This window comes from Theropithecus gelada, chromosome 9, assembly GCF_003255815.1.
Source record: "Theropithecus gelada isolate Dixy chromosome 9, Tgel_1.0, whole genome shotgun sequence".
NCBI lineage: Eukaryota > Metazoa > Chordata > Mammalia > Primates > Cercopithecidae > Theropithecus > Theropithecus gelada.
Genome location: NC_037677.1, coordinates 98,514,392 through 98,533,049, shown reverse-complemented (window position 1 = coordinate 98,533,049; position 18,658 = coordinate 98,514,392). Strand labels below are relative to the sequence as shown.

At 39.4% G+C, this 18,658-nt stretch overlaps 1 protein-coding gene across 1 annotated transcript in view; it reads left to right on the top strand.

The window, feature by feature from the left end:
- Positions 1 to 18,658, top strand: part of ARMH3 (armadillo-like helical domain containing 3) — a 226,895-nt gene that overhangs the window by 108,128 nt on the left and 100,109 nt on the right. The window contains exon 23 of the mRNA XM_025397660.1: positions 16,341 to 16,416. Coding sequence (XP_025253445.1) covers positions 16,341 to 16,416 — 76 coding nt within the window. The remainder of the gene's footprint in view (positions 1 to 16,340; positions 16,417 to 18,658) is intronic.

Here is an 18,658-nt window from a genome sequence, read left to right as displayed (position 1 = left end):
TGTACACATTTTAATTATACAAATTTTAATGAGTCTTGATATATGTGTATGTATGTGAAACCATCACAATGATCAGGATAATAACCATATCCATCACCTCCCAAGTTTCTTTGTATCTCTTTAGAATCCTCTCATGTCTTCTTCACCTCCTTCACCCACTGTGCCTCATCCTTGGGCAACCACTGATTTGCCTCTGTCACTGTAGATTAGTTTGCTTCATCCTTTGTGATGAGATTAATTGTGAAAACCCCAACCTCTCCTTGGGACTCCTGTATCATGAGAAAAGTGGAGAGGATTTGGAACAAGTACCAGGAGAAAGAATAGAAGCAGCAGTGGAAAAGAAGGATTGCCTGGGAGGAAAATATTTTTTTCTAGTATACTTTATTTTTCAGAGCAGTGAAGGAAAACTTTTAAGAGAACTTTATAAGAGAACCTTTGCTATAATGTCTTAGGCAGTGCAAGTAGGGCCTTGTATTAGTAGGATGTTTTCAATGGCAAGTATCAGAAAACTCGGACTTAAAACTATCTTAAAGAGTAGGAAAATTATATGAAATTCTAGAATGGTATGATCAGTTGCTCAACAATGTCTGCAAGGACCCAGGTTTTGAAAGTATCTCTTCTCTCTCATTGTAATAGTTTTAGCATCAAGTCAGTTGCCCATGCATCAGCAAGTTTCACTTGTCCCATCAAGACCCATCTCTTTTTTTTAGGAGCTTGGCAGCCTTACATAAGAACTCTCTAATAGACTTTACGTTGGCTAGATGTGCTCAGGATACCCTAGTGTGGTTTGCATCTGCCTGGCTTCACCAACTTCCTGAGAATGTAGAATGCAGAATTTTCCAAGAGTAAAGAGCTGCCCCAGCGGTTTTAGCACTCATTGGTAGATGAATAAACATGCTTTTCAATGAGGAAAGGAAAGAGTTGGAGTTGGGGAGATATTTTATAAAAGTCTGACATACCTGCTCAGCGGGGCCACATGTAACTAATCAAATGAGATAAACCCTTGTAGCTATAGCAACAAGATAAGAGAAGATACCTGTGAATGTCTAAATCTGCCAAGGGAATAAAAATGTTAACCAGGAGGGCACAAATAGGAAAGTGAAAATTTTCAACAACTGAAACACAGCAAACAGTAGGAGGTGGCATGTTTCAGTGCTCTGTTTTATATAAACTTCTGGTGAAAAAAACCATGTTTTTTATTAACCTTTTTGAGGCATAATTTACATCCATGGCAGAAACCATCCTTTTAAATGTACAGTTTTGAGTTTTGACAAATGCATATAGTAGTGTAATTATCACAAAAATCAAGATGTAGAAGAGTTTCACTATCCAAAAAATTTCCCTTGTGTTCCTGTGAACACATAGGAACTCACATGTGAGTTCCTCCGTCTACTCACAACCGTGAGCAACCACTGATCTGTTTTCTGTTCTCATGGTTTTGCCTTTTCCAGAATATCTTATAGATGGAATCATATAACCTGTTGAGTCTGGCTTCTTTCATATAGTATTTCATTTGAAATTTATCCATGTCATTGCATGTATCAGTAGTTCCTTCCTTTTTACTACAGAGTAATATTTCATTGTATGAATTACCATCTTAGTTTGTCCATTTGTCAGGTTAAGGACATTTGTAAGGTTTCCAGTTTTAGCAATGATAAATAAAGCTCCTGTTAACATTCTTATACATTAGTGAATACAGGGTTTTTTTTGTTTTTGTTTTTTCTTGAGACAGGGTCTTGCTCTTTCACCCACGGTGGAGTGCAGTGGCACAATTATGGCTCACTGCAGCTTTGACCTCCTGAGCTCAAACAATCCTCCCACCTCAGCCTCCCAAGTAGCTGGGACTACAGGTACATGCCACCACACCCGGCTACTTTTTGTAATTTTAGTAGAGACAGGGTTTCGCCATGTTGCCCAGGCTGGTCTTGAACTCCTGGGCTCAAGCAATCTGCCCATCTCGGCCTCCCAAAGTGTTGAGATTATAGGTGTGAGCCACTGTGCCCAGCATGAACACAAGTTTTTATTTCACTTGGCTATGTGCCTAGCAATGGGATTTTGGGGTGTTGTGGTAAGTATGTTTTAACTGTATAAGAAACCACCAAACCATTTTCCAAAGTGATGTTCTATTTTACATTCTCTCCAGCAATGCATGAGAGCTGTCATCATTCCATATTGTAACCAGCACTTGATATTCTCCACTTTTGTTTTTTTTTTGTTGTTGTTGTTGTTGCTGTTGTTTGCTTGTAGATATATAGTGCTACCTCATTGTGTTTTTAACTTTGCATGAGTAATGATGTTGAGCATCTTTTCCTGTCCTTATTTGCCATCCATATATCTTCTTTGGTGAAGTATTTGCTCATATCTTTTGCTCATTTGAAAAAAAAAAGGGGGGGGGGCTGGGTACGGTGGCTCACGCTTGTAATCCCAACACTTTGGAGTCCAAGGCGGGAGGATCAAGACTAGCCTGGCTAACATGGTGAAACCCCATCTCTACTAAAATTGCAAAAATTAGCCAGGCATGGTGGCACACACCTGTAGTCCCAGCACTTTGGGTGGCCGAGGTAGGCAGATCACTTGAGCTCGGGAGTTCGAGACCAGCCTGGGCAACATGGCAAAACCCTGTCTTTACCAAAAATACAAAAATTTATCTAGGCGTGGCAGTGCATGCCTATGGTCCCAGCTACTTGGGAGGCTGAGGTGGGAGGATCACTGGAGCCCAGGAGGCTGAGGTTGCAGTGAGCTGAGATTGTACCACTGCACTCCAGCCTATGTGACAGAGTGGGACCCTATCTTAAGAAAAAACAAACAGTACACACCAATGTTTATAATAGCACCATTCACAAGTGCCAAAAGGTGGAAGCAACTCAAGTGTCCATTGACAGATGAATAGATAAACAAAATGTGGTATATACACCCAGTGGGATATTATGCAGCCTTCAAAAGGAAAGAAGTCCTGTTACATGCTACAGTGTGTATGAACCTTGAAGATACTGTGCTAAGTGAAATAAAGCAGTCACAAAGGGGTGGTACTTATATGAGGTATCCAAAGTAGTTAAATTCACAGATATGGAAAGTAGGATGATGATTACCAGGGGCTTTGGGAGGAGACAAAGAGAGTTGCTTAATGTGTGTAGAGTTTCAGTTCTACAAGGTGAAGAAGTTCTGGAGATCTGTTTTACAACAATGTAAATGTACTTAACACCTAAATTGTATGCTTAAAAATGGTTAAGAGCAGCTGCTCCAAAAGTAAAGTATCTCAGTCATTCACAGTCAGTTAAAAAGATTGAACTTCTCTTTTCCCCCTTCTTACTACTGCCATTGATGAGTCTTTTTTGAAAAAATGGTTAAGAGGGTAAATTTTATGAGATGTGTGTGTTTCTTTTCTTTTCTTTTCCTTTTCTTTTTCTTTTTCCTTTTCCTTTTCTCTTTCTTTTCTTTTCTTTCTTTCTTTCTTTTTTTTTTTTTTTTTTTTTTTACCACATAAAAACAAACCTAAACTCTAAAGTGTATTTAAATTCTACCAATTTTTCTACTAATGTCCTGTTTGTATTCCAGGATCCCATCCATGTTACCACATTGTATTTAGTCATCGTGACTCCTTAGTCTTCTCTGGTCTGTGACTGTTTCTTTGTGTTTCCTTGTTTTTTTGTGACCCTGATAGTTTTCAAGAATGTTCCTCGATTTGGGTTTGTCTTGTGTTTTACTCATGGTTTGACTTGGATTGTGGATTATAGAGAAAAATGCCACACAGTCCAAGTACCCTGACTTACCACTGATGATACTAATCTTGATCACTTGGTTAAGGTAGTGTTTGCCATGTTTCTCCACCGCAGAGTTGTAATTTTTTCTACTTTTTCATAGTCTATTCTTTATTTTCTTTTCTTTTTGTTTTTATCATGAAAGCAAATCACTAAATGCAGCCAACATAAAAAGTTAGGGGATAGGGAGGTTAAGCTCCACCACCTGCAGAAAAGAGTATCTGTATAAGTTATTTAGAACTTTTCTGTAAGAATTTGGTTGCTGCTGCTGCTGCTGCTGTTTGTTCTTGTTGTTATTTTTGTTCTTCTTCTTCCTCCTCCTCATCCTCCACCCCCCTTCCCCAACTGCCTTGCTTCCTTCCTTTCTTCCTTCCTCCTTTTTTTTCTTTTTTTGAGACGGAGTCTCACTCTGTTGCCCAGCCTGGAGTGCAGTGGCACAATCTCGGCTCACTGCAACCTCCACCTCCTGAGTTCCAGGAATTCTCCTGCCTCAGCCTCCCAAGTAACTGGGATTACAGGCCTACGCCTCCATACCTGGCTAATTTTTTTTATTTTTAGTACAGGTGGGGTTTCACCATGTTGGCCAGGCTGGTCTTGAACTCCCAACCTCAAGTGATTTGCCCTCCTCAGCCTCCCCAACATGCTGAGATTACAGGTGTGAGCCACTGTGCCTGGCTTTCTTCTTTTTTTTGAGACAGTGTCTTGCTCTGTCACCCAGACCGGAGTACAGTGACTCAATCACAGCTCATTGCAGTTTTGACCTTCAGGGCTCAAGCAGTCCTCCCACCTCTGCCTCCTGAGTAGCTGGTGTACGTCACCATGCCTGGATAACTTATTTTTGTTTTTTTGTATAGATGAGGTTGCCCTATGTTGCCCAGGTAGGTCTTGAACTCTTGGGCTCAAGCGATCCTCCTGCCTTGGCCTCCTAAAGTGCTGAGATTACGGGCATGAGCCACTGCACCCAGCAAGTATATGTTTTAATCAAAAGCTTACTGGAGTTTTGATTGGGACTATGGCAAACCTATAGATCATTTTGGGGAAAGCTGATATCTTGATAATGTACCTTACAATCCCTGACAAAATACATCTTTTTTTAAAAATTTATTTTATTTATTTATTTTTTTGAGACGGAGTCTCGCTCTGTCGCCCAGGCTGGAGTGCAGTGGCCGGATCTCAGCTCACTGCAAGCTCCGCCTCCCGGGTTTACGCCATTCTCCTGCCTCAGCCTCCCGAGTAGCTGGGACTACAGGCGCCCGCCACCTCGCCCGGCTAGTTTTTTGTATTTTTTAGTAGAGACGGGGTTTCACCGTGTTAGCCAGGATGGTCTCGATCTCCTGACCTCGTGATCCGCCCGTCTTGGCCTCCCAAAGTGCTGGGATTACAGGCTTGAGCCACCGCGCCCGGCCCAAAATATATCTATTTATTGAAGTCTTTGATTTTTCACACCAATGTTTTGTTGTTTTCAACATGAAAATCTTGCATATATTCTATTAGATTTATCTTAATGTATTTCATGGCATTTGGTGCTATTAGTATTTTTGAAAATTTTAATTTTTAATTGTTCATTGCCAATATGCAGAAAAACTACTTTTTTATTTTTTACTATGACAGTTTTATGAGGTATGATTCACCTGCCATATAATCTGCCCATTAAAGCATACAATTTGATGAGTTTCAGTATAGTCAGAGTACCACCATCACCACAATGAACTTTGGAGCATTTTCATCACCCCAACAGGAAACCTACCCATGAGAGGTGACCCCATTTACTGCCATCTCCTGAGCCCTAGGCAATCACTAATCTATTCTCTGTGTCTGTAAATTTGCCTATTCTGGACATTTTATATAAATGAAATCATACAATATGTGGTCTCTTGTGACTGGCTTCTTTTATTTTGGATCTTTTCAAAGCTTATCCATGTTGTATCCATGAAGTTACAGTACTTTGTTCCCTTTTTACTGTGGAACAATATTACATTGTATGGATATACCACATTTTATTTATCCATTCATCAATTGGTAGACATTTAGGTTGCTTCTACTTTTTGCTGTTCTGAATTATCCTGCTGTGAGCATCCATGTACGGATTTTTGTGTGGGCATGTTTTCGTTCTGTTGAGTTGCTAGGTCATGTGGTAACTCTGTGTTTATAACCTTTTGAGGAACTGCCACACTGTTTGACTGTCCTCACTTTTCCAATGTGGGTGTACCATTTTACACAAGCAAGAAACAATGCTGATTTTTAGTCTTGTATCCTGTTATCTTGCTATTTTTGATCTTGTATCCTGTCATCTCACTTACTAGGTGTACTAGTTTTTGTAACCTTTTTGGGATTTTCTACGTAGACATTCATGTTGTATGTAAATGTTGTGTGCCTTTTATTTCTTTTTCTTGCCTTATTGTACTGGTTACAGCCTCCACTGCTATGTTAAATTAGAGGGTAAGGATGGACATACTTGCCTTGTGTCCAGTCTTAAGGTGAAAGGATTAAGGTTATCCTCCATTAATTGTGATGTTACGTGTAGGTTGTTCATAGATGCCCTCTGTCTGGTTGAGGAAATTCCATTTTATTTCCTGAGAATTGTTGTCATTAATGAATGTTGAGTTTTGTTAAACATTCTCTAGCATTTATTGACATGATTACATGGTTTTCCTACTATTGTCTATTAGCATAGTGATTGATTTTTAAATGTTGACCAACCCCACATGATTATAACCTATCATTTTTACATATTATTATATTCAATTTGCTAGTATTCATGAGATATATTGGTCTATAGTTTTACTTTCTTAAAATGTCTTTTTCTGGTTTCAATGTTAGTTAATTTTGGCCTCATAATATGAATTGGGAAGTGTTCTCTCATCACTCATCTTCTATTTTCTAGAATAATTTGTTTAAGAGTGGTTTATTTCTTAAATGTTTGGTAAAATTTACCAGTGAAGCCACTGCATCTGGAGTTTACTTTCTTGGAAGATTTTAAACCATAAGTTCAATTTATTTAATAGGTACAGGACTATTTAAGTTATCTATTTAGCAGTGACCTTTGGAAGTTTGTGTCTTTGAAGAAGTTTGTTTTATTATGTTGTCACTTTTATGGGGCATACAGTTGTTTGTAACATTCACTTTTAATGTCTGTAGGGTCTGTACTCAGCTTCCCTCTTTCATTCCCTATATTGGTAATTTGTATTTTTTCTTTTTTTTTTCTTCGTCAGTTTGGGTAGATATTTATCAAGTTTATTGATTTCCCCTCCTCAGAGAACCAGCTTTTGGTTTTATTGATTTTTTTCTCTGTCATTTTTATGTTTTATTGATTTATGCTCTTTATTTTCTTCTTATTGCTTGCTTTGAGTTTAATTTGCTCGTTTTTTGCTAGTTTTTTAGGGTGCAAGCATAGTTCATTGATATGAGACTTTTCTTTTTTTCTAATATAAATATTTTGTACTATACATTTCCCTTTAAGTACTGCTTTAGCTGCAGCTCATAAATTTTTTTATTATATTTTTATTGTCTTTCAAGTTCAATGTATTTTCTCATTTCCCTTGAATTTCTTCTTTGACTTTTGAAGTTTTTAGAAATGTGTTGCTTAATTTTCAGATACTCAGGGATTTTCCAGATATTCTTCTGTTAGTAATTTCTAGTTTAGTTTAGTTTTGGCCCAAGAATATTGTTTGTATTATTTCAATGCTTTGAAATTTATTGAGACATGTTTTATGGCCCAGAGTATGGTGTATCTTGGTAAATGGTCCATTCAACATGCACTTGTATTTTGTTCTTGGTGGGTAGAGAGTTCTGTAAGTTTCAGTTTGGTTGAGTTGTATGATGATATTGTTCTCTGTTTTCACAAATTTTTCTGGGACAGAGAAGATTGTTGAAACATTCAGCTATAATTGTGAGTTTGTCTGTTTTCCCATTTTGGTTCTTTTCACTTTTTGGTTCATGTGTTTTGTAGCTCTGCTGTTAGATAGATATACATCTAGGATTATTATATCTTGGCAAATTGACTCTTTGATCATTATATAATATCCTCCTTCACCCTGGTAGTATTCCTTGTTCTGAATTCTGCTTTGTCTGACTTTAATACAGCCACTCTGGCTTTTTAAATTGTTAGTATCTGCATGCATACCTTAATTTTTTTTCTTTTTAGAAGTGAGTTCTTGCTATATAGCTTGAGTACAGTGGCTATTCACAGATGTGATCATAGTGCAATACATCCGCAAACTCTTGGGCTTAACTGATCCTTCTGCCTCAGCCTCCTGAGTAGCTGGGACTATAGGCACATACCACTGTGGCTGGCTTATATATTTTCCTGTTAGCTGTATTTTTATATTTAAAGTGTCTGTCTTGTACACAGCCTACAGTTGGGTCTTGTTTATTATCCAGTCTGACAATCTCTATCTTATTTGGCATATTATCCATGCATATTTACAATGCAATAATCAATATAGTTTCAGTTCTACCACTTATTTTGTTTGCCCCTCCCCCCACTTTCTGGCTCTTCTGTACCTGCTTTTCTGCTTTCTTTTGGATAATTTGAATATATTTAAATATTCCATTTTAATTTATTAGTTGGCTTTTTGGCTATATTTGTATTTTTTAGCAGTTACTCTAAGATAACATTGTATATACCTTTTGCAGTCTACTTAAAGTTAGCATTGTACCACTTCAATAAAGTGTAGAAACTTTGCTACTATATAGGTTCTATTTATTTATTTATTTATTTATTTATTTTTAAGTTTCGCTCTTGTTGCCCAGACTGGAGTGCAATGGCACAATCTCGGCTCATCGCAACCTCTGCCTCCTGGGTTCAAGTGATTCTCCTGCCTCGGCCTCCCAAGTAGTTGGGATTACTGGCATGCGCCATCATGCCCAGCTACTTTTGTATTTTTAGTAGAGATGGGGTTTCTCCATGTTGGTCAGGTTGGTTTTGAACTCCCAACCTCAGGCGATCCACCTGCCTTGGCCTCCCAAAGTGCTGGGGTTACAGGTGTGAGCCACTGTGCCTGGTGGTTTTTTTTTTTTTTTTTTTAGTTTTTAAGAGATGGGGTCTTGCTCTGTTGCTCAAGCTGGGGTGCAGTGGTGTGATTATAGCTCACTGCGGCCTTAAGCTGCTGGGCTCAAGTGATCCTCCTGCCTCAACATCCTCAGTAGCTGGGATTACAGGTGTGAGCCACTGCACCCAGCTGGATATAGAATTTTTAGTTGGTAATTTTTATCTTTAAGTACTTTGAAGCTATTATTCTCCTTTTTCTGGCCTCCATGGTTTCTGAAAATAAATCTGTAGTCATTTGAATCATTGTTCCATTGTTTGTAGTATGTTGTTTTTCTCTAGCTTTTTTTTTTTTGAGACGGAGTCTTGCTCTGTCACCTAGGCTGGAGTGCAGTGGGTTGATCTTGGCTCACTGCAACCTCTGACTCCCGGGTTCAAGCTATTCTCTGCCTCAGCCTCCCGAGTAGCTGGGATTACAAGTGCCTGCCACCACGCCTGGCTAATTTTTGTATTTTTATTTTTATTTTTATTTATTTATTTATTTTTTTGAGATGGCGTCTCGGTTTGTCGCCCAGGCTGGAGTGCAGTGGTGCAATCTCAGCTCACTGCAAGCTCCGCCTCCCAGGTTCACGCCATTCTTCTGCCTCAGCCTCCGAGTAGCTGGGACTACAAGCACGCACCACCACGCTCGGCTAATTTTTTGTATTTTTAGTAGAGACAGGGTTTCACCGTGTTAGCCAGGATGGTCTCGATCTCCTGACCTCGTGATCTGCCCGCCTCGGCCTCCCAAAGTGCTGGGATTACAGGCGTGAGCCACTGCACCCGGCCTAATTTTTGTATTTTTAGTACAGACGGGGTTTCACCATCTTGACCAGGCTGGTCTTGAACTCCTGACCTCGTGATCCACTCACCTCAGCCTCCCAAAGTGCTGGGATTACAGGCCTGAGCCACCGCGCCTGGCCTTCTCTAGCTTCTTAAAAGGTTTTTTTTTTTTTTTTTCCCTTATCTTTGGCTTTCAGCAGTGTGATTATGAGATGTCTATGCACAATTTTTCTTTTGAGTTCATCCTATTTGGGGTTTGCTGAGCCTCTTGACTTTCAGCAAATTTGGGAAAGTTATTAGCCATTCTTTTTTCACTGGGGGCAGAAACTCTGTCCCAATTTCTGTCTCCTCCCTTTCTGAGACTATAGTATCACAAAGATTAGACTTTTCGATATTGTCCGATATGTTTCTAAGGCCCTGTCCCTCCCCTCCCCCATTTGTCTCTATTCTTCATATTTAATTATTTCTATTATTCTTTATATTCACTGACTCCTTTGTCAGTCTATTCTGCTTTTAAGCCCATTCAGTGAATTCTTTATTTCACATAGTACATGTTTTACTTCTAAATATTTGTCACCCTGGCTGGAGTGCAGTGGTGTACTCTTGGCTCACTGTAGCCTCAAACTCCTGGGCTCAAGTGATCCTCATACCTGAGCCTTCCAAAGTGCTGGGATTACAAGGCATTAGCCACTGTGCCCAGCTTTACTTCTAAATATTTTAATTGGTTCTTTGTTATGGCTTCAGTTTCTTTGCTGAACTTCTGTCTTTCCATTCGTTTCAAGTATGTTTACCTTTTCCTCATGGAGCATAGTTATGATAACTGCTTTAAAGTCCTTGATAATTTTAACATCTGTGCCATCTCAGATACCTGGTTTTTGCCTTTTCTTTTGAGAATTGGTCACATTTTTCTGTTTTATTATATATTCTGGTTCTTTATAAGATGAGTAATTTTGGATTACCTCCTGGACAGTTTTTTTTTTGTTTTTTTTGTTTTTTTTTTTTTGAGACAGAGTCTTATTCTGTTGCCCAGGCTCGAGTGCAGTGGCTCACTGCAACCTCTGCCTCCTGGGTTCAAGAGATTCGCCAGCCTTATCCTCCCCAGTAGCTGAGATTACAAGTGCCCGCCACCATGCCTGGCTAATTTTTTGTATTTTAGTAGAGATGGGGTTTTGCCATGTTGGCCAGGCTTGTCTTGAATTCCTGACCTCGGGTGATCTGCCTGCCTTGGCCTCTCAAAATGCTGGGATTACAGGCATGAGCCACAAGCCTGGCTTCCTCCTGGACATTTTTAATGTTATGTTGTATACACTCAGAGATTAGTTATAATCTTCTGGATTTTTTTTTTTCTCTTTTGAGACAGAGTCTTGTTCTGTCACCCGGGCTGGAGTGTCACCCAGGCACGATCTCGGCTCACTGCAACCTCTGCCTCCCACATTCAAGTGATTCTTGTGCCTCGCCTCCGGAGTAGCTGGGATTACAGGCATACACCACCACGCCTGGTTAAGTTTTGTATTTTTAGTAGAGATGGGGTTTTACCATGTTGGTCAGGCCGGTCTCGAACTCCTGACCTTAGGTGATCCAGCTGCCTCAGCCTCCCAAAGTGCTGGGATTACAAGCGTGAGCCTCTGCGCCTGGCCTAATTTTTGCATTTTTTGTAGAGACAGGGTTTCGGCCTGTTGCCCAGGCTGGTCTTGAACTCATGGACTCAAGTAATCCACCCTCCTTGGCCTCCCAAAGTGTTGGGATGGCAGGCATGAGGCACTGTGCCTGGCCTCTCGATTTCTTTCTCCAGAAAGATGAGGCTTGCTTTGGAGTTTTAGCCATCCACACAGTTCCACTATGCAGCTCTGGAACCGGCTGACTCTTGGGGCAAAGATGTAAGAGAAAATAGGAAAAATAAAACCTGGAAACTGAGCCTCTTGTGAGTGTTTCTCCAAGTTTTGACTTCCCTCTATAATCTGTCTGCTTTTGTTTAATTTTCAGAGCCCTCAGATAATTACTTTTCATGTTTTGTCTGGAGTTTTTAGCTGTAATCAGCAGGAGATAAGGCTTTAGTGGGCTTACTCCGCCATATTTTTGTTTAATATAAAATTTTTCTTTCATTATTTTAAAAATCTCATTTCTTTGTTTTCTGGCTTACATAGTTGCTAGTAAGAGGTCTGTTGTTTTCATCTTTGTTTCTCTGTGCATAATATCTTTGTTTTTCTCTGAATGTTTTTTCTTTTTGAGATGGAGTCTCACTCTGTCCCCCAGACTGGAGTGCAGTGGTGCCATCTGGGCTCATTGCAATCTCTTCCTCCTGGGTTCAAGTGATTCTTGTGCCTCAGCCTCCCGAGTAGCTGAGATTACAGGTGTGCACCACCATGCTTGGCTAATTTTTGTATTTTTAGTAGAGACAAGGTTTCACCATGTTGGCCAGGCTGGTCTCGAACTCCTGACCTCAGGTGATCCACCCACCTTGGCCTCCCAAAGTACTGGGATTACAAGCATGAGCTACCATGCCTAGCCTCTGAATGCTTTTAATATTTTCTCTTTATCATTGATTTTCAACAATATGATTATCACATGCCTTGGCATGGTTTTCTTTATGTTTATTTTGCTTGGGCTTCTTAGAACTTCTTGAATCTGTACATTTCTAGTTTTCATCAAATGTGGAAATGTTTTGGCTATGATTTCTTCAAATATGTTTTGTCCCTGCTCTTCTCAGTTTGGACTCTCTCTCTCTCTCTATATATATATATATACACACACACACACACACCATATATTATATATATTATATAATATATAATACATATGTATTTTATATATATATAGGCTCAAGCAATCCTTCTGCCTTAGCCTTCCAAAGTGCTGAGATTATAGGCATTAGCCACTGTGCTTAGCCATGGGTTTCTTTTTTAATATTTCCATTTCTTTGCTCATCATTTTCAGATTTTCCTCAGTCTTCCTGAATATATGAAACATATTTCTAATAGCTGTTTTAATGTCCTTGTCTTCTCCTTCCATTGTCTTTCTTCATATCTAGGTCTGTTTCTACTGACTGATTTTCCCTGTGCTTATGCTTCATATTTTTTTGTTTCTTATGGTTCATATGTTTTTATTTCTTTGCATGCCTGGTTATTTTTGTCATTAGAATTTAGAATTGTGATTTTTATGATGTGGATGCTGGATTTTGTTATGTTTCTTTTATGTAAGATTGTACTTTTTTCTGGAATGTGATTATGTTATGTGGAATCAGTTGGATCTTTTCAGGTTTTGCTTTTAAGGGTTGAGGGTAGATCAAGAGCAACCTTGAATGTAGGCTAGTTTGTCCCATTACAAATGCAGTACCCATTTACAGAACCTGCCTGATACTCCATGTGTTACTAGGTCTTTCCACTCTTGCTGGTGGAAACACAAGTTATTTTCATTGCGGAGCGTGTCATGAGCTCCTCAGTTTCTTCTTCTTTCCAGTGATTCTTCGCCCTCAGCCTTGGGTAGTTTCTTCTTCTGTACGCATAGATCAGTGTCTGCAAGAAATACAAGGGATCTCCAGAGCTGTCTGTCAAACTCCCTCCTTGCCAGCTTTCTGCCCCACATCCTGTAGATGTCTTGGCCTCTCCAAATGCTGATCTCTGTATCTTCAACTTTGCAAAATTTCTGGCTTCTGTTTAGATTCTTCTTCCCAGCCCTGCAGGGTTCACCTTCTTTGTTTTCTTCCTTTTGGGGGATCACAATTCTATATTGCTTGTTTTCCAATGTCTGACAACCACTGTTTCATATGTTTTGTCCAGGTTTCTGTTGTTGAAAGTAGGAGGGTAAGTTATGTCTTATTACTGCATCTTGGCTAGAAGAGGAAAGACTTTTTTTTTTTTTTTTGAGATGGAGTCTTGCTCTGTTGCCTAGGCTGGAGTGCAGTGGTGCAATCTTGGCTCACTGCAACCTCTGCCTCCAGGGTTAAAGCAATTCTCCTGCCTCAGCCTCCTGAGTAGCTGGGACTACAGGCACATGCCACGACACCCAGCTAATTTTTTTTTTTTTTTGGTATTTTTAGTTGAGATGGGGTTTCACCATGTTGGCCAGGCTGGTCTTGAATGCCTGACCTCAAGTGATCCACCCACTTCAGTCTCTCAAAGTGCTGGGATTACAGGCGTGAGCCACTGCGCCCGGCTCACTAAGACATTTTTGGTAAAGGCACACACTTAATCTTCCTGTTTGGCTGCAGTGAAGTCCACTGTATGGGAAGGACCTCCACAGAAGGTACCCAGAACCATAAATGACGTGTTTTAATCTGTCTTTTATTATTTTTAAAATCAAAGACAATTACCAATACTAAAGAAAAGCATAGAAAATATTTAAAATCTTATAATTCCTTGGTTCTAGTACTACTGCTGTTTTCATTGTTGTATATTAACCCACATGCATACATAGTTCTACAGAGTTGTAATCATGATATCCTTCTAGCTTGTGTTTTTTAAAGTACAATTTGTATTTTTTGTAATTTTCATGTCTCTTTTTAAATGGTTGCATATTATTTTTGTGTACCATAATTTACTACATAAATGATTGCTTTAGTTTGAGACTTTTAGGGAATTTTGAAATAATTTTGTGTTTCAATTTGGTAGCTCAAAAAAGAATGTAAAAACCAATGGCGTTTCCAAAGGAAATGCAGTGATGAGGTCATCTGAGTGCCTGTTCAGTAAGGAACAGAGCTGACAGGGTATTACAGAGAAGTAATCTGTGGACAGAGTTTAATACCTCTGTGAAAATGTGAGGAGGTAAAATTCAGCTCCATTTCATAAACGTCTAGTTTCTACCATCAGAGAACTTGTGATTTTGTGGGGGATCTGGTGAAAAACCAATGCATCTAAATAAATTTCACAATTGAGTTGAACAATACATGTATGGCTTCCTGAAACAATTTTGTTCATGACATGAATAAATTCACACATGCACTCAGTGAAACCTGAGTTCAGACTGTAGAGCTCTAACTTGGAACTATACCAAATTCCCTTGCACTAAATCTTATAAATTAAAAAAGCAGCACTGTTGATGTGTTTTATTAAGCCTTCTGTCTTATCTTCTTTTTCATAAAATTGCATGAATTTATAAACATGAGACATTGCTGAAACAGATGTAGAGCAGCCAGATGAGCTTTCTTTCCCCTATTACAGCCACAGGCGCTCCCCTCTGACTGAGCTGCTGCTATAGCTCTTGAGAATCTTGGATCAGGTGTACATAGTGATGGTACTCAGCTATGAAGATCATATACAGATTGGTCACACATTTCTTAATGTTAGTGAGGCCATACTTTTTTTCTTTTGGGAAAGTCTCAGATACAGTACATTCATTCATTCATTTGGGAGGTAGTCTATTGAAATTAATAATAGCTAAAATTTATTTACTATGTGGCAGGCACTAATCTAAGAACTTTATATATAACAATTCTTTCATATAGGTATTGCTGTTATTCTCTAGTAGGTGGCAGGGGCTGGACTTGGACCCTGACCATTGGCTTCAGAGATCTTGTTCTTCTCTACATAAACGTAGGCTCTTGAGTCGTTTCCCTCCAGGTTTAAATTCCAGCTCCACTACTTACAACTTGTGTGAATGACTGCAATCAGTTACTGTACTTGTCTCCTCTCAGTCTTAGTTTTCCTCATCTGTATGCTACATTACATATACCCTAACTTGGTCCAGTGCCTGGCGCATAGTAAAGTCTCCATATATTTAGCTCTTATTAATTAGCATTCATTAAAACATACACTTAGAGTGCCTACCATGTGCTTGCTCTTTCAAGGAGCACTTGTGCTGTTTTGTCTCTTTTCTAAAATGGCATAAGTACTTTAATGTGTGACTCTGAAGATCATAGCTGATAGAGGATATATTCAGGTCTGTATTTCTATTATCTTTCCTCTGTGTGTGAGTTTGGAAAAGGGAGAGAATTTGGTCACACAAGGGAAGAACATTCTTGTAGATTCATTTTGTAGGTCACACAGTTAAGTCAGAGGAGCAAAAAAGGTTAATCTGTTCTCACTCATAGGTGGGAATTGAAAAATAAGAACACTTGGACACAGGGTGGGGAACATCACACACCAGGGCCTGTCGTGGGGTGGGGGGAGTAGGGAAGGACAACATTAAGAGATATACCTAACATAAATGGCAAGTTAATTGGTGCAGCACACCAACATGGCACATATATACATATGTAACAAACCTGCACGTTGTGCACATGTACCCTAGAACTTAAAGTATAATTTAAAAAGAAAAAAAAGGTTAATCCTTGATGGACACATGACCATCCTATATGTGGATGTGTCCTGTTTGACTGAGTTTATATGTTAAGGAGTTTATACATATACATAGAGCAGGAAGGGACATCAACTAAGCCAGCCAGTTACACTAAATCAGCCCCCCCACCATTAGGGAAATGATAAATATGGCAACCAGGTTACCCTCACATCACCACCCCAGTGTAGATTGTAAATGCATGCAAAAATTAAGTTATGGAACCCTGTTAGCAGAGGGGAGGGAAAACCTAAGGCAGAGAAGGAGTAGAGTATTTTGATAGAAAGTGAAAAGAAGTTAGAGAAAAAACTCGAGTGAAAATAGTTGAGAGAATTCTATAAGCCCTTGTATTTTTATCTAAGCTGAGGATGTTTTTTAACAGAAGATTGGCATAGGCTTTGTTTGGTTATTCTGAGAGTGCTATTCTGAGATGTGTCTTCATTCCTCATGTTTGTGTTTTATGCCGGGGATTTGACAGATCTGTGTTCTTTCCTTCTTTGCAGTCCTGAGGCTTTCTACCAATGCAGGCCAGTGGAAGGAAGCAGCTAGCAAGGTGACCCATGCATTGGTTAATATCAGGTAAGGAATGAGAAGTATCTCTTGCAGAGTTCCTTGGCTCTTCCTTAAGTTTATTGTACCTTTCTAAGTAGAGTGTGTTAAACACTACTACTATTTTAAGCCTTGATGTCTGTAGGAGTGGAAGAAAAATTGTCGTACTTGATCAGGAAAAGCAGGAGTACACGAGGATTTTATTTTATCATATTGAAACAGCTCAAAGTGCTGGCTGTTCTGTGAATTTTTTTACTGAGAGATGGTTACAAGCCCTTTTCAGGCATGCTAGTTGCCAGAGTGCTCTGTGTATAGGTCATCTGAAAGCTTTTCTCCAAAGATTTTCCGCTTTTCTCCATGCCTTCAGTGAATGATTCATGGAGATCTAGAATGTTGACCTTTTACTTTACGTGACTGTTTCTATTTATGGTAAACAGAGGCAAATGGAGTCCATGGGGCTGAGTCATTTTAGGTTGCTTATGAAACAGCAAGGCAATTACAGAGTGCCATATGTATTGGATAAAGTTGTGTTAGGCATGGAGTTGGTCAGGGTCTTGAGGAGGCACCACCCATGCGCTGGTGTGAGCTGTTGGTAAATGGAGAGGAGAAAGTGCTTTCACCATTGGGAAACCTAAATTCGACTTTTTTTCTGTTCCTTGCTCCCTTTGTGCCTATGATTTTTTGTTTTCTCAACAGTTATTACATTGTTCTTATAAACAATTGAAAAAATAACATTGAGTAAAAGGCAAATCCAACAGATGGGGAACTTGATTTAGCTCCAGATGTAACACTTGCCAGACATTCCTAGTAATAGTAATGCACATTTACAACTTGGTATAGATTCTAATGTGTGACATAGCTGGTCTCTGATTTTTTTTTCCTATATCTTTTCTTTCTTTTTATTTAAATGTAAAATGTCCTGTCCCTGCAGTGATTTACTACCATGTTTGGCACATCTGGGCATAAAAGGAGAAGTGTGAAATGTGTGTGTTAGGAGGACTGGGATGAGGGAGCATGGGGTGAGATGTGCTAACAAGATTGCAGTGAAGGTTGATCTGCCTTACCTGTCCCCAGAGTCATTTTGCGTCAAACACAATTTTATAAATCTCACAAATAAATACATATCCGCACCTAGCAAATAATCCAGATACTGTGATGAGGCCTTATGATAAATGCAATTTTCTGTAAGAATCAGAAATTACAAACTGCCTTCTCCCAAATATCCCTTTATGACCCAAGGGCAGCATGACAAATGTGGGTGTTTGAATGAAGCACCAGGTTCTGGGCTAGGGTATGAAGTGCATATGGGTATAATTTATGTTGTGTTGACTTACTCATGTATTTATGTAGGCCTTCCAGGCAGCTCCTTTTCCTGTGGGGCCTGTTTCCTTGATCACATTCCTTTATACTTGCCTTATCTTCTACTTTGTTGCTTTTCCTTTTGGTGGTTTCTGGCTTGGCTGCTGTCCCTGTTCTTCCCAAGGGCCATCAAGCAGCTAATTTAAGCTTTTGACCTCTCCTTTTTCCAACAGCTAAGAAAGGACTGGGCTGAGCCTTGTTACCATGTAACCTCTTTCTTCTCTTTGTATGACTATCAGGCCTATACCTTCATTTTCATTCCTTAAATTTCTCTGATTAACTTGCTGCAATAATCACATCATTTTTACTATTGCTAATAATCTGACTCAGTATACATCTAAAGTAGCAAAAAGATCCAGTCATGGACAGGCTCAGTGGCTCATGCCTGTAATCCTAGACCTTTGGGAGGCAGAGGTGGGAGGATCACTTGATTCCAGGAGTTCATGACCAGCCTGGACAACATAGTGAGACCCTGTCTCTAAAAAGCAAAATAAACAAAGATTAGCTGGGCATAGTGGCACATGCCTGTAGTCCCAGCTGCTGAGGAGCCTGAGGTGGGAGGATCATTTGAGCCCAGGAGGTCAGGTTGAGGCTGCAGTGAGCCCCAGATCATGCCACTGCTCTGCAGCCTGGGTAACAGAGTGAGGCCCTGTCTCAAAACAAACAAATCAATTTTTTGAAGAGATTATTGAAAAGGAGTGATTGAATGTCACCACAGTAAGGCCAGATCAGGGAAAAATACAGGTGGTACTAAGCCTGCAAAAGTCTACCATTTTTTTTTCTGACATCTATTCTTACTTATTAAATGCCAGACTTTGTGCTGCTCTTTCTTACATTACCTTCTTTAATCTTCAAACTTTATAGGGTATATTATATACTTTTAAAAATATACTTTTTCCCAGTGAAGAAACTG